The sequence below is a fragment of the Anneissia japonica genome, unplaced genomic scaffold (assembly GCF_011630105.1).
Source record: "Anneissia japonica isolate Jap-2015-1 unplaced genomic scaffold, ASM1163010v1 scaffold585_len4108843_cov191, whole genome shotgun sequence".
Classification (NCBI taxonomy): Eukaryota; Metazoa; Echinodermata; class Crinoidea; order Comatulida; family Comatulidae; genus Anneissia; species Anneissia japonica.
Genome location: NW_022716829.1, coordinates 2,582,105 through 2,598,687, shown reverse-complemented (window position 1 = coordinate 2,598,687; position 16,583 = coordinate 2,582,105). Strand labels below are relative to the sequence as shown.

General features: G+C 32.8%; 2 protein-coding genes across 4 annotated transcripts in view; both read right to left on the bottom strand.

The window, feature by feature from the left end:
• Window positions 1-7,022, bottom strand: part of LOC117109939 — an 11,420-nt gene extending 4,398 nt beyond the window's left edge. For 2 of the 3 annotated variants that reach the window (XM_033252436.1, XM_033252438.1), the window contains exons 1-6: window positions 6,890-7,022; window positions 6,414-6,491; window positions 3,512-3,716; window positions 2,064-2,228; window positions 818-1,081; window positions 119-160 (exon numbers count right to left, since the gene is read on the bottom strand). In XM_033252436.1, coding sequence (XP_033108327.1) covers window positions 119-160; window positions 818-1,081; window positions 2,064-2,228; window positions 3,512-3,716; window positions 6,414-6,467 — 730 coding nt within the window. In that variant the 5' untranslated portion in view covers window positions 6,468-6,491; window positions 6,890-7,022. Of the gene's footprint in view, window positions 1-118; window positions 161-817; window positions 1,082-2,063; window positions 2,229-3,511; window positions 3,717-6,413; window positions 6,492-6,578; window positions 6,809-6,889 lie in introns of those variants that run through there. The other variant, XM_033252437.1, reaches the window with a different exon arrangement.
• A 3,836-nt stretch (window positions 7,023-10,858) lies between these two features.
• Window positions 10,859-16,583, bottom strand: part of LOC117109865 (broad substrate specificity ATP-binding cassette transporter ABCG2-like) — a 19,763-nt gene continuing 14,038 nt past the window's right edge. Inside the window, exons 8-14 of the mRNA XM_033252311.1 lie at window positions 16,512-16,583; window positions 15,763-15,872; window positions 15,130-15,254; window positions 14,470-14,624; window positions 13,664-13,753; window positions 13,330-13,382; window positions 10,859-12,285 (exon numbers count right to left, since the gene is read on the bottom strand). The exon at window positions 16,512-16,583 is cut by the window's right edge and continues 323 nt beyond it. Coding sequence (XP_033108202.1) covers window positions 12,138-12,285; window positions 13,330-13,382; window positions 13,664-13,753; window positions 14,470-14,624; window positions 15,130-15,254; window positions 15,763-15,872; window positions 16,512-16,583 — 753 coding nt within the window. The 3' untranslated portion in view covers window positions 10,859-12,137. The remainder of the gene's footprint in view (window positions 12,286-13,329; window positions 13,383-13,663; window positions 13,754-14,469; window positions 14,625-15,129; window positions 15,255-15,762; window positions 15,873-16,511) is intronic.

Below are 16,583 nucleotides of genomic sequence, written 5' to 3'. Positions count from 1 at the left end.
GAATCCAAATCTAATTGTTGATCATCATAGATTTATAAAACATAAATAATATTTAGGAGTAAATTATACATTTACAATTTTGTTGAGGACAAATAATTTTTTTTTAAAGTAAACTTACGTTTCATCAAATCATGCTGATCATCTGGAACTTCAGGTTCCACTATAAATATAATATAAAAAAGTGTTTTAAGATCAACATCTCAGTACATAATAAAATTAATATATGATGCATCATACTTAACAGCTCTGTTAATTGTATTACAAAAACAATATAGAGTATTTTGAATTTTGTTCTGTTTTTCAATTCAATTTGAAATTCCCACAGTAAAATAACTGACATAACCTACACTAAATTATTTTGCTACAAATCCCAAATCTACTCACAACAGACCATCACTGGGAAGATAGTTGCAGTACTTGCGAAATGGACAAAATTTTCAGAGGACATTAGCCAAAGCAAAAATATCTATACTGCAAAGTGGCTGGGCACCCTTTAATTAAAAACCAAAATTGGGGGAAGTAGAAAATTAAATTTCAAATTTAAGTTCAAGAGTGCCATTTCTGGCCATCTATACATGCCATAGCCATGTAACGTTGTACCTCAGACCGAACCATGTTAGGGCTGTAGTGGTCTGAATCTCTATCTATAAAAGTTTATTCCTCGGCCCATCTATTTAAAATTCCTGGAATCACCACGGTTGTTGTACCTGGGCTAGAAACCTAAACTACTGTACTGTATTACTGTATTGTATGGAAAATAAATGCATATTTGATTTGATATTTGATTTGATTTGAACTAGCCTTTCACATGGCTTACCTATATCATGATTAGTAAATACTCTGTAGAGAAGTTCACCATATCCGACTTTGCAGAAGGTCTGCGCAATTTTGGCAATGTCATTTTCACTGTTACTGAGTCTCGCAAGAAAGCGAAAACTGAGTTCTTCCCTGGAATATTGATCACCACCTACTGGCTTTATATCCCGTATTTGGATAGACAGAGAGTTAGCAATCTTCTCCACCTTTTTAGCGACATGCCGGTACAATTTCCGAATCTCAATATTTTTAAGCCTCTCACCACCTGAAAAGCGAACCAAAGTTTTATATTATGTTATCTACTTGTTTATACATTTAATACTTCTTTTTTTGGTGATATTTCACCATAATTAAAAAAAACAAGTATAAACGATTTTTAAATCTAAATATTAGTATTTGTACTGCACAGTATGTTGAATTTTCTCGTTCTGTAAGTATAGAGGGACATATAGATAGATTAGATAGATAAATATTAAAATTTATATTGCGCCGGTTAAACCGAAGTTGTCACTAGCACTTTACAATGAATACAAAATAAAGAGCAAAAAACAACATATGTACATATGTAAGCGCATGTGAGCAGCTTCGGTTGGATGGACCTCCTCCCCAGCACAAAACACTTGAAATAAATAATAATCATAATATGCAATATAATACACACATACACCTAACATACATCTTCTGCTGCCTGAGGTGGGGGTCAAGCATATAGTTTCATTCCTAACCATTTACTGGTTTCAGTATACATACAAATGCCTAATTATTATAATTGTTATTAAATACTACTGGGTGGAGAGATGAAGAACCTTACCAAAGGACAAAACCAATGTGACAAAAGGCTCATAACCATGGGGAAAGTGGTATATAAGAGTCTTGAAAAAAGGGGATGATGGGGGGAGGAGGGGGGGGGGGGAACGTGAAGGTGAAGTAGGGGCCCTCAACAATTAGGTTAGTGGGAACTAGCTCCCAAACTACAGTGATTTTTTAAATACTTGACCGTGATTTTTGTGGAATGATGAGGGGGGGGGAGGGATGGGGAGAAGGCGCAAGTTTTTTTAGGGGATGATGACTCCCTACACATCCTCCTAGATATGCCATTGCATGTGATTAGCTAATGAATGAAACAGGACAGATTTCCACTTTTTAAACATACTACTAAAGTACTTCGTTGGGAGGATAATTATTCATGCTTTTTCATTTCAATCTTTCATATCATATTAATAGATACAGTTCATATGGTTACTTACTTATATATCTGGATGTCTTTTGAATTTTTGGCAACCAATAACATTTGTTGAGGATACAGTGATTGGCCATAGAAGACATGCCCACTATAACCAGCATTGTGAACAGCAAACTAGCTATGAAACAGATAGGTAGGGCCATTTTGTCTTCAAAAAAACTAGAGAATGCTGTAATGGTAAAAATATAAGAGTAAATAAAATAATGCTAAAATTATTAATTATAACTATAATGAAAATGTACATAGTACTTGTAGTACAAACATTTCTATAATGTAAAAAATACTATAAATATTATTATTAATTACTACCACTACCATATCAAATTATCATTGCATCAACCACCACACCAATCAATCAATTTATTAATTAATGATATATCAATTAGTCAGTCAGTCAATCGACCAATAAATAAATCAATCAATCCATGACAATCAACCACCATACCAACAAATCAATTTATTACTTAATGAAAATATCAATTTTTTTTTATCAACTAGAAAAACAAATGTCATTGTTCACTTATATGATTGATGACAATAAAGTATTTTTGACGTTTTATTCTTAATGAATCAGTCAACAAATCCATGCCAAACAATGCATCAACCACCATATCAATGAATCAATTTATTAATTAATGAAAATATCAATCAATCAGTTAGTTAATAAATAAATAAATAAATCCATGACATGAAGTCACCATTATATCATTAAAAATGTATGGTTTTATTTATAATAATACAATAAGATTTGGTGCCACCAAGAGTCTGGTTTTTATGGTGAGGGTGAAGAGCTCACTTCTAACCAATTTAGTGCAGAACCCCAATCAAGAAGGAACCTGACCCAAGAAAGATAAATATTCCTTCAGACTGTATCCTGTGCAAACATCTATGTTGTCTATCCTTATTGGTTGATGAGTACAAAATGGTTGTGCTTTCCAGCAAATTTTGAGTTAAACCTAGCTATAACTAGACAATGCAAATTATGTTAAATTGTGTTAACCTGACACTAATAATAATAATAATGAAAACTTAACTACGGAAAAACTTGTTCACCACAACGGCATAAAGGCATTGTACAACTCAACAAAACAAAAATTGATAAAACAAAATGGTAAAAATAGACTAATTAAAAAAGAAAATCACATTAGGGCCTACTGAAAGAAACTTAACTACATTAACTAAACTGAATTATCTTAAATAAACTTATATCATTAACTATAATATTTTAATACACTAGAAGTATATAGTTAACAGTTTATTGATAAATTATTTTAATTTTTTTTAGGCACATCTCTGGTATATGGGCCAGCCTTGCTTGGAAGAATACCCTGTGCACAAACATAAGGAAATGGGATAAAAGTAGGGAAAAAATCTGCAATAGTGGAAGAAGCCAATGATACTGTAAATACATTCTTTGATCACTGTGATAATAATTGAAACATCTAAACTTACTTAATTCAGAAGGAGCACATAGGTGATGATCGCTATGCTCTACCAGGCATTGCAGCATTGGTCCATCAGATTCCAATCTGAATACTTGATTACATGCCGAGCACTCTCGACAGGACTCTGTCTTTTCATCATAATAACAATTTTGTACTGCGCACCAATTCCGCTCCCATTCCACAACATATGTGTAATTGGTGCCACAGTTCAACTTCGAAAAAAATATAAGAAGATTTGTAATTTATTATTTATTTATTTATTATTGTTGAATAAATGTAGCCCTGTCCACACTATCAAATTTTATTTGACAAAAACATGTGACATGCCTAAATATGGTCATGACTCGGCTGATTGGTTAATAGATCTTTTTTGGTCATTGGTTAATAGATCCTTTTTGTATGGGCGGCCGTTAGAGAAATACTGCTGACTGTTTAATAGATCTTTTTACATCCGCGTCGTCAGTTTTGAACAGACGTGCAGGAAATTTTGTACACATAAACTAGAGGGGATTTCCGACAAATGTTCATGGCCCTTTTTTTAAGTTGGATCCTAGGGTGCCTCATACACCTACAAAACAAAACAGGGGTTTCAGCAAGCACTGTACATTACTGCCACTACCACAAATAGGACACGTTGCATGGATGGCAAAGGTCAGTTAACGATGTGTTCTAAAGAACTAGAGGTTGTGAGTTCGAATCATGTATTGGTATTCACTTACTTTTTTTTTCCCAATTTTAAGACATTTTATTGTTACAATTTTAAGACATTTTAAATTTGTACAAATGAACATTCTATCTAATAATTTAAAATTTCTATCTTACAATTCAGCACAATGATAATGCCCTGCAAAATAAGATACCCTCTTACCTTCAACTTTACAGCATTGGCAAATGTCCAGCCTTTTAAAAGACATGCCTCAATATGGTCATTTAGGCACATCATGACTATATATGGGCATACAACAGTTTTTGATAGTGGACAGAGCTTTCAGGGGCAGACCCAGAGATGTCCAAAAGGGGGGTGCCGAAAGTAGGGCTGATCAAGATAACAGCACCCTAGGGGTCAAAATTTGTGTTTTCTAGATGCCTGAATATAACCTCTGAGGCGTTTTAGGCTATCAATTTTTCCTTTTGCCTCTTTTTTTTTTTACATGCCAAATGTGGGACCCGACACCCCCCCCCCTCAAATCTGCCTTTGAAAGGTTGTTGCAATGACCTCATCCTTAGGCAAACAACTTCATTCTTTTTTTTTATTACACTTATGTACTTGTCAACTGTAGTCCCAGACTCAGTCTATAGTGGGGCACTGACCCCGTACATGCTGGAACGTACATAAAATTCACCCATAGATGTAACCGGCATCGAAAGGGCCGGGAATTTCACATGTTAGAGTAGCCTGGGTTTCGAATTTAGTGCTGTCAAATGGTCTGGTCTTACCTAGCAATTTGTCTACAATTGGCCTAGGCATTCAGTAATTTTTGTGTTTTTTGTTAATTTAAAAATCGCCTACCGTTACTCTAGGCCTACTGTCATGGTTTCATTTTTTATAGATCATGGTAAAAATTACCTAATAAAATTCAAACCTCCACCACACAATGACGGGGACCAAGGTGACATGAGAGTTTTGCACGAAAATTTGTGATTTGACCTGGTTTACGTCAAAAAATATACCACTAGTGAGCCAAGGCAAAGTAATCCGTTTCTACTACTGTATTAATTTACTTATTTAATTTCTGTTTGGATATCAATCAGTCTAATCAATCAATCAATTTTCTTTTTCTTTGATCAATGAATACGGACTTTTCAAAAATTCCATGGAAATCTGCTTAGAGATATGCATGTGCAGTGCTTCCATCAAGCAAGCTCATCACCTTGGCCTAGTTCACATTCAGACATAGGCTAGACCTTCAAATTGTTTTTGTCTTCTTACTCTGTATGTTTGCTACAGTAGGTATTATCATGCAAACATTTATTAGCTTTATAATTAAACCATACGATTTAATTATAAAGAGAATTGACCAATAAACATATTGCAATATCCGTATCACGTGTCTAAATCATGTTGGGCCGCATTACTTTTAGCAAGCTATTGGCGTGATAAATAACAAGAAGAAACAACCATGAAGGAAAGCGTTTGATTTTATTTACTGTATTTGTTTATCTTTGCTGTATAGTCAAGTTGCTTCTTTTTTAATAGTTTTGCAATGGTATTCATATGTGTGTGCATACGTGCACACACTGATCCGCCATCTAAATTTTTAAAGCCATACTTTGGTCGTTTTGTAAATGAGATAGCTTGACATTGGCAGATGTGTTCAATGAATACGCCAGTGGCCAATTTGATGGCGAAGGCCCAACAGCCGATAAATACACAAAAGTGCACAAGTATTAGTATTGGTTGGTTGTACATGTACATTAACTCTAGGCCTAGTTATACTATTTAAACAATGTACATAATTCGAGTTGCATCGCTGAAATACAACTCGGGACCAAACGGCCAAGATTTATTTCTGAACATTGAAAGCCTACTATGCTTGACATTCTAAATGCCTACATGATCTTTTTATTTACATTTGTAGTCTAGGTGTATATATTTATGTGTTTATAATTTAAATATTTGTTTTGTTTTGATTGTTCTAGCATGATAAACTACATCACAACATTTAAACTACATTACAACATAATTAAAATTACATAGATAGCATGCTTTTTTTTTATTTCGCCCCCTTTTATTTTTTGTTTCTTAAAGAAAAAAAAAACCGCCCTCATCCTCTTAAAAAAAAAAATTAGGACGAGAAACTACTTTTTTTTTACTTGGCCTAAAGTCATGGAACTAGATAGTAGAAAGGGCACGAGGTAACAAAAGATGAACATGCGTAACAGATGATGAATTATGCTATAAAACACACCTGTAAAGAGACAGAGATCGTAGTAGCAAGTACCAAAACTGAAAAAACTGACATGACTGTCAAACAGTTGACCCAATTCTATGAAAAAAAAGAGAAAAAGACATACCATATAAATAACCCAGTATTTTTAATGTTTCACATCTATCTAAATTCTAAGGTGCTTACCTATTTAAAAAGGTGCAGTGATAAATAATACACAAACACCAATAATACAAACACCGGCTTCAAATATATTAATATTAATAACAATAAATTCTTTAGGCCCGTCATGAACGGCCTGCAGAAACCGGAACTATCCGCATTTCTATGAACATGGGCTTCACACTTAGCACTACCACTAGATAACAACGTGATGATGGCCAGAGCCTACTAAATAATTCAGTCCAAATCATTCAGTGTTGTGCACTGAATTAGTTAAATATATGAACGCCAACAATCAGCAAAGATTAAGAGCAAATAAACTAGCGATAACTTACAAATAACAAAATGATGACACATTGCTGTCAAAAAAAAAACACACACACAAACAAAGACGGCACTGCTGGAAGGCCTACCAATTCATTATCACATACCGCGTCTGCTTCTCGTACGTTCAACTAAATATTGTGTGACGTACGTATGAAGAGAGCTGTTCCATTGAGTTCGCAATTAGTGGAATTTCTGGGGAATTCCCTAAACCATTACTTAATATGCTAGGAATCTACAACGAGCACCGTCTCTGACCATACCTCCATGCTCTGACCAAGGAGGTATTAGGCCTACCTCCTTGTTCTGACCATGGAGGAATTAGTTTAGAATCTAAACTAATTCCTCCATGTTTTGACGTACAGTACATGCGATTTGCCTTTACACCACAGTCATCTCCTTTGATTTGTTCAGTCTGTTCTATTGTTTTATATTTATATTTTCGAACGATATTTAAATCCTGACTTCAGAAGAAATTGTTATTTGCTAATGCAATACAATACAGTACAGTAAATTGCGATAAATTAAAAGTAATTGCCTTTTAACTATTTGTTGTCCACATTATTTTTTGTTTATCTTTTTAATATAGCATGGTTTATATCAATCCGATGCCTCGATTCCTTAACATCTTTAAATGAATCTTGACATCGATGATGAATCCGCTTGAGGTGAATGTGAATAACAACTACGTCACTCCTCTGAATTACCTGAACAATACTACCATGATTTCGCATTATTTTTCTGTTCTCAATATTAACGTTAGGTCATTTAAAAAGAATTTTAATGAATTTTAACAGGTTTTTAATACTGTGAGTTACTTTAAAATTATAGGGCTTACTGAGGCTCCTCTATTTTTTTTACTTCGGTTTTCGTTAATTTTTGTGAGCTTATTCACCATCTCAATGATTTTTGTAATGTCACCTGCTATTTTTGTGTCCCTTTTTGAAGGCATGGTCTTAGTTGACTTTAAACTACGCCCCAAAATGTTCATGTAATACCGTATAATAGGTACGTCAATGCGTTTTTGTATAGAGTATAGAGGTATCCAAGCTTGGCAAGACCTTTCTTTTGCAAGATCCGGGATTCAAAATTCAAAATAACTTTATGGAAAATTTAAGGAAAATTTGAAATGTACAGAAAAATTCAATGCAATAATAATAAAAAAGTTTAATATATTTAAAATTCTCCAGTTTAATAGTCAAAATGAAAAGCAGGACACATTACATCAGAATTACAAAAGGGAAACGTACAAAACAAAAACAATCAAAAAGGGCATAAATAAGGGAGACATACAAATGAGAATTACTGAATTCAATTAGACTAATTAAAAATAATCTGCGTTCTGTTACGACAAATGCTCGTTCGGATAGCCTCATAATGTTTGGAATACATCGCGATAGAAGCAACCTCGACCTTGACAGCGTGTTGTCAGATTTCGTGCAAAATGTAGGATTTCACTTTGAGGAAAGAGGATCTGAAAATAAATTAGATGGTTACATTGCATACTCTTTGTTTCTTGTTTTATTTCAAATATTTTGGTTTTGGAAGCTCATCTCGACATTAGAAAACATAGCCTAAATGAAGTCATATTATAGTAGCTCGATGCCTATCAAATAAGTAATAAAAATTCGCCATAATTCGTCAAATAGGCCTATCCGTGGAAAAACATAGCCTTTAAATGAAGTCATATTATAGTAGCTCGATGCCTATCAAATAAGTAATAAAAATTCGCCATAATTCGTCAAATATCCGTGGCTTCTAGGGGGTGAATCCCCTGGACCCCCACAGGGGCTGTAGGCCGCCCCTGGCCCCCACTAAGTGAGGCTCGATTCGCTCCACTAGCCCCACCCCCGTCAGGGCCTTTAGCCCCTCCGTCGGGCAGATCTTGGCTCCATCACTGATTGAATCTGCTGTACTGCAAATCTCAAACCAATTAAGAGAACCACAAAGTGAACACCAAAGTTGATGAACCTCGGTATTATGCCTATCACCAGAGCAGCTAATCCGGACATTGCTCGGGGCCCAGACACGACAGACTCAAATCGAGATTCCTGATGGCCGCGGCGTTCACTTTGGGGTTCTCTTAATTGATTTGAGATTTGCAGTACAGCAGATTCAATAATCTGCTGTATCCCTTGCTGTGCCATTTTCGATATGTGATGGTCTGCGACCTGTAGACCACACACAATAGGCCCTAATTGTAAGTTAGAGCACTGATGAATATTTATTACTTCGTAATTTGCATAACGAATTACTGTATTTTTAAACCATGGCTTCCTACGATTTTTTTTTACATATAATGGCACTCGACCTCAACAGTTATTTATATATAATTGGCAGTAGTAAGAAACCATTACAGTAGAGTCCCTCATTTACGTGCGGCACGGGCCCAGAGCCGTTCGCAATTGCGGGTATTCGTATCTAAATTATCTTATTATATCTAAACCCCAATTCGGGGTTTAGATATAATGACCTTGACACGATAACGCGTGTGCATTATATGTACAGGTAATGAGTTTGAAGTCCAAGCATTATATACATATAATGGTTTTGCGACAGCTATTATTTACATATAATGAAATGTAAAAGCAGTTATCTATATATAATGAGTTTGAAGTCAATTCGTTATTTATATATAATGAAATCAGTGAACTTATTATATATAAATAATTGTAAATTACTTTTCATTATTTTTATATAATGATTTGTTACCTTTTCATTATATATAATGAAATCAGTGAACTTATTATATAAATAATTGTAAGTTACTTTTCATTATTTATATATAATGGTGTGTTTCCTTATTTATATATAATGGAACCAGTAACCTTATATGTAAATAATGTTTGATTACCCTTTCATTATTTATATATAATTAGTGTACTGATTTCATTATAATACTTTAATGCAGCTTTTTGTAAATAATAATAATAAAATAATATGTCGTTCTTATATATAGGCTTACGGGCCTTTACAAGGGCTTCACATTACTACCCCGGTCATTGGATCAAACACATTGAACACCAAATTAAATTAGTAAATGAAATTATATTATCATTCCATAATATTGCAGCTAGTAATCAGCTTGTGTTTGAACCTACCAGGTTGTGTTTGAACCTACCAGGTACCCACTTGTACTCCTGGGTGGAGAGAGGCAACCGTAGATAAGTGCCTTGCCCAAGGACACAAGCGATTTGCACAGCCAGGGTTTCGAACCCCCGACCTCAAGGTTGGGAGTCCAAGCCACATCCGGTGCGCCAAACGATGATGATATGATATTACATCAAAGTAATACACAACATAAGATGATGTTTTGTGTATACAATGCTCTAATGAATATTGTTGGGAGTCCAAGCCACATCCGGTGCGCCAAACGATGATGATATGATATTACATCAAAGTAATACACAACATAAGATGATGTTTTGTGTATACAATGCTCTAATGAATATTGAGAGAGACCTGTACCACAACATTATAACGGAATAAAACAAAATATTAACTTTAGCAACGGACACTGATCGAAAACGGTAGTTTTCACCGATTTACAGACATTTTACTACAAATCATTAAATTGATTACCAATTTAAGGATCTATGCAAATGTACACAGGGGAAAATATACAGGGGAACTTTTTTCTCATTCAAATTATGAATTTGAATTTAATAACTTACTTAAATATACAAATTAGTTATTCAAATGATAACTGATATTATTATTATTATTAAAGATATTATTATTATTATAGTATATCTATAATAATAATAATAATAATAGATAATAATAATAATAGATAATAATAGATAATAGATAATAGATAATAATAATAATAATAATAGATAGTAATATGTCGCTCTTATATAGCGCTTTATGCACAATGCCTCTAAGCGCTTCACATTTACATTTTTTCTTTAAAGAATGCTATTGAAGAAAAAGTCACTTGTTTATTATTTTCTCAAAATAAAGAGAACAAACTCAAATTTCTTTTCAAATATATAGCTTTAATATATAGAAAGCTCAAAGGCCCAGTTATGTACATATACATATATGATAACATTTTAAATACATATCCAACAAACTGAAACAATATAACTTAAATTAATGTCTCAACAAATATATATAGGGCCTAAGCTTCCAATTTTATATATGTAGAGTGTTTCCAAAACTAGTAACTAGTAACAAATTATATTTGTATGAAAACGTCATCTTCTTACTTATTATTTTCTTTTTCTTTTGTTCAGTAAAACAACTCTACACAGAAAAGTTGCAATTTGACGAGATATTACCTATCGACTAAACGACTTATTTTGCTATCAAATTTAGTCACTCACATATTCGATACGGTAATAAATAAATCGTAGGCCTAATCAAATTACGATTTTTTTTAATTGTACACCGGGTCTCTGTTGTATAACACAATCCAAATATGCTTGGAACCTGATAAAGTAACATTACACGGTTTACAAACAAACGCATATTAAAACCGTACATTTCAGTAAAACAAATAAATCACAGATTGATTTTAAAAGCAATACATTTTTAATTGAAATAATTATGGAATTAGAATTTATAGAGAAAAAGTCAATTACGTCGACCGCCCAGGTTATTTTAACTACGGTTAAAATATATTTCATACAGCATTTTATATTATGATTGTCTAACCCTTTGTCTTGTTTTTAATTTAGTTCATATTTTTTCAAATTCTATATTTATGCTGCCAAGGTGAAGTAAAAAAATATGAATATTGATTTGTCAACACTATTATCTAATGGGGCTATTTGCGTCAAAGCTATAGTCATGGTGTCAATCAATTGCGTCTTTTCTACTTCTGTGTACCATATAACGCATAGAATGAGCATCCTCAGTATTAGTGTATATATTAGATAATAGCCACACAACATTTAAGGTATCATTACAACTCACCACATAGTATGTAAGTATTATTTACAATGAACATAAACAATAATGTAAAGTTATATTCTTTTTATATTTCCTTCAAAGTTTAAGAGTAAGTAACTTTATTGTTTCTCTTTTATAACAGGCACAACCGTACAAGATGGGCAACAACAAAATCAGTGAAAACTTGATGACTGCTATCAAATAAGGCATAAAAATACTGCATTAGATCAAGTACTAAAATATAAAATTAGAAAAAAAAAATAGAAAAAAAAAATAAAATAAAAATTAAAGAGTTTAAATTACAAAAAGACATTTTTACATTAGTCACATCATGGAGGAATTAGTTTACAAATTTGGTCCTTATTTCCATTTAGGAATAAATCTTAACTGTATGTAAGCGAGAGTCAAGAAAATGATTTGCATGATGAACAATGCAAGTTGGTTTTGCCACAAACCCCAAGTACCGGTCGGAATCCCTTGGTTTTCCAAGTATTTAATCCCTTCAAATCTGCGGAAAGTAAACGATGATCTTAATAAATTGAATTTTAGCAAGCTTTTAGCAAACGATAACGAATACGGTTACATCATCAAATTTTTAGAAACTTCTTTTCTTCTTTTGCATGAATGAGGGTTCATAATCAGCTCGTACAGTATACTGTCATAAATTTTTGAATTACGATATTGATGATGACGTATTCATATTCGTTATTGTTTTCGTAAGGTTACGTAATCTTCCTATTAAGTCTAACTATCTCTACGGTATGTTATTACACAAAAAATATCCTTACAGCAAATATTCTGCATCAAAAACGGGCAGTGTAGTGTATTTCAAAATACTCATCGACTTGATCTCTCCACTATTTTACCACCAATGAATAATATTGTACCTTTATAGATTTTAATAAAGGTATTTTCCCACGCATATTTACGGTAACTCACAAAGCTTCATCTTTCAGTCTTCACCTCTAAAAATAACTTAAAAATATAAAGCACATCAGAAAAAAATGTTTGAATAATTAGAAAAAATACAATAACAAATGAGACAAAAACAAACATGCAAAAATGAACAAGCAGAGACAAAAACACAAAAAACACACAAAATATTTAAGAATATCCATATAGAAAAAAAATAATAATAATAATAATAATAATAATAAATTAATCGATTGATTGATTTTATTTAATGCTTGACATACATAAACATAAAAAAAATGATCGGTGAAAGAAAAAAATCAAAGTAATGGGCCCATTACCCCGGAGTCAGTCATTCTCCTATAGGTTCAGAAAATGACGACGACGAAGAATACGACGACGATGACATCAGCGACAATACTAATACAAAGGGTTTCTCAATTTTCTTTAATTCCATTTCTAATTTTCCTCTTTCAAATCAATCAATCAATCAATCAATCAATCAGGCAACCAACCAACCAACCAACCAACCAATCAATCAATGAAACAGGCAACCAAGTGACCAAACAACCAACCAGTTAAACAACAAAAACCAGTCAGAACAATCGATATGGCACATTTATCATTAACAATCACTTACGTATCATTTCCTTCTACAAATGTCATCCCGGTAAATTCATTTACTGACAAAGTCTAAAATCAAATGAATAACAATTATATTAATTGATGAGATAAATTAGGCCTAGATGCTGTAACATTTCATATAAAAACATATGTTATAGCAAATTTTAGTTTAATATGAAGGTTAGAATTATATTATTCTGATGTCGTTTTACATTTATATTATTAGGAAGCCAACTTAACAGTACATCGACGATCAAATGGAGTACAGTATGACAATAACCTATTTTCACACAACGTTCAGACCAGGTCTATAAGAAATTTTATCAATTTAAAATAAAATATCCACTTACGTTTAAACTGTATCTAAAGATACTGATGTATTTTAACCACTCCAGCCAGACCGGAAGTGATGTGATATTTACAAATAATCCGCCGAAAATCTGTAAAGAAATGTATTGTTTTTGTAATGAATAAATTTACTGCTAAAATAGTGCCCATAGTCCATGTTAAGATTATCTATCATAATTACAATACACGTATTCGAAAGCCAACAGCTGTCTATATTTCCTTATAAAAGCTAATACTTTCAACGTTGGTTGGGATATTCTAATCCATTTTCCTAAGTGTTATAAACTTAGTCATGTTTTTGTTTTACTTCCTGGTTTTCCCATTAAACAAAAAAGTACCTAAAGAAATAATGATATGCAATCTTAAGCAGTTGTAATGTATAATATCATAGAATTGCATTTAACGTTATGTGATCGAGATAATTTTGGAAAACAATTCACTAAGCCAATTCGTAGTTCGTATCAACGTCAATCGACTTAAAAAAATATACAGTACACACAACATTGTGTTAGTTCGTGAAATCAAAGAGTATAAATAAATATGAATAGTTCTATTTATACTCTTTGGTGAAATCAAGATAGCGCGTCAAAATACGCGCTGTTGTTGTTAAGGACTTTTTGTGTGGTAAAGAATACAAAATAGCTTGACAACAAATACGCGCTCGTTTTGACGCGCTACTGTGATTTCACGAACTAACACAATCTACTTGGGTTGTGTTAGTTCGTGATGTGAGCGACATATGTTTATATCGATTGACCATGGAAAAGGGCAAGCGCAATTTGAACCACGAATTGGCATAATCACTTACCAACATCAAGACGAAACACATAGGTATCAACGCAGTGGCGATGCTAACTGTGGAGATGCGAGCACCGACACACAACGCCAGAGTAGATGCAGCCGTGGTTGTCATTATTAGATTTAATAAATAAATAAAGTACTTGTCAGCCTCTGCTCTCAAACCTTTGAAATGATTAAAACAAATATTATTACCTTAAACATATTTTCACGTCTTCGAAAAAATAATGAGCAATGATTACAAGTTCAATTTATAAGAATAACCAACATCATCCTCCCCAACACCACAGCCACTAAGCTCAGTGAAATCGTCGTAGACATCGTCGTACAAATTATCACCACACTCATCAGTCATCTCATCAGCACCAACAATAACATTTGTCGTCATACATAGCATTAAAATCATCACATTCACCCAAAATACGGTAAAATCACTGTCTTCATCACCATGGTCCAAAAGAATCATCAACACCTAAAACAATTTACCACGATCATCATGATTGTCATCATCATACAATACTGTATAATTTTATGATCACCACAACGCCATCATAGTCATCATTACTCTATCTATTCATAATAATTATCATCATCTCCATAATTAACGTCATAAACACGACCGTCAACATCAAGCTAATTAAACAACATTATCTGCATTTTGAAAACTTACCAATCATCCAATAGGTTATGAGAGAAAATAAAATTGTTGGGAAAACACGCATTGGAAGTATATCAAAGAAAAATTTAGAAAAGAAGAAACTCGAAACGCGATAAAAGCCATTTGCGGATTCATGTCTGAAAAAAATCATATAGGTTACACCATGTTAAAAAAAAGTTGAGAATTATATTATATATATATAAAATATATGTTATACACATCTTATATATATATATATATATATAGTGTATATATGTCTATATTAAATGGCTTTGTTGAAAAGTGATGATGATGTTGATGGTTATAATGATAATTATGGTGATTAAGAGAACTATTCAAGATGTGCAACTCGCCTGTGTGGCAAAGAAATTGTAACCACGTTTATCTCACAAAATTTATAATAGGGTAGGCCTAAGGATGTGCATGCTATAATTTGAGTATTTGGTTTGCGCAATGCACTGCATGCGGCGACTAAGAGTACTTCTCAAGAGGGCAGGAGTTTGCACGTTGTAGGCCTACATGTGTTCCATGTGAATCCAATGACTAGGGGAAAACTAATGTCGAAATCGTTTTTATACGTAGCATGTGAAAAGCCCTATATAAGTAGGCTACTGTACTGTACAAGCATTTATTTATACTACTTACATGAAAACGACTCTCTCTTTGATGAATACGTGTACAGCACTCATGTTGCTAAATACCATGTTCATAGTCATGAAGAAGAATGCGCCGTATCTGAACACAAATTGACATGAAAGTGATGTAAACAAGATAAGTCATAATTAGGCAAAAACAAACCTGATAAAAGATAATTAACTATTTTAATTATTTGCTGTAGTCCTACTTAGGTTATTAGGTTTCAATTGAAAATCTGAATGAAAAAAACAATTTCCCTCGCCAATAAATAATGTAATTTTGCATTGTTTTAAAACACTGCTTTACTATTGATGTTTTTATGTGTCTTTTTTCTTTTTATATGAATTGTATATTTCAATATGTATATGTATATGTTTTGCAATAAATTTATACTGAATCTTGAATCGTGCATACAGTCGACCTTTCTGGTGAATGATGTTGGTATTGTGATGAGGCTGCGCCCTCTATTTTGAAGATGCGTGGTTTTTTTTAATAAGGACGATTAAAGAAAACATCGTGGGATTTTAGCCTACTTTATTTACGGTCAAAACTACATATCACCACTAGACGAACGTAACAGTATATGGTATGCATCAGCCAAAAACGTATTTTCTCTGAATCTTTACAAGTTAATAACTTAATAACAATCATATAAATTCTTATTTTAAATGTGATGTTCAATGTTTTAAATTTATTATTTGGGAATTTTATAGATTCTATAACGGACCTATTTTATATATATACTGCACGCGAATCACTTGTAATTTACGAAGATAGTACGGAGAAATTATGCTCAATGAGACGTCAATGAAACCAAAGACTATCGATGC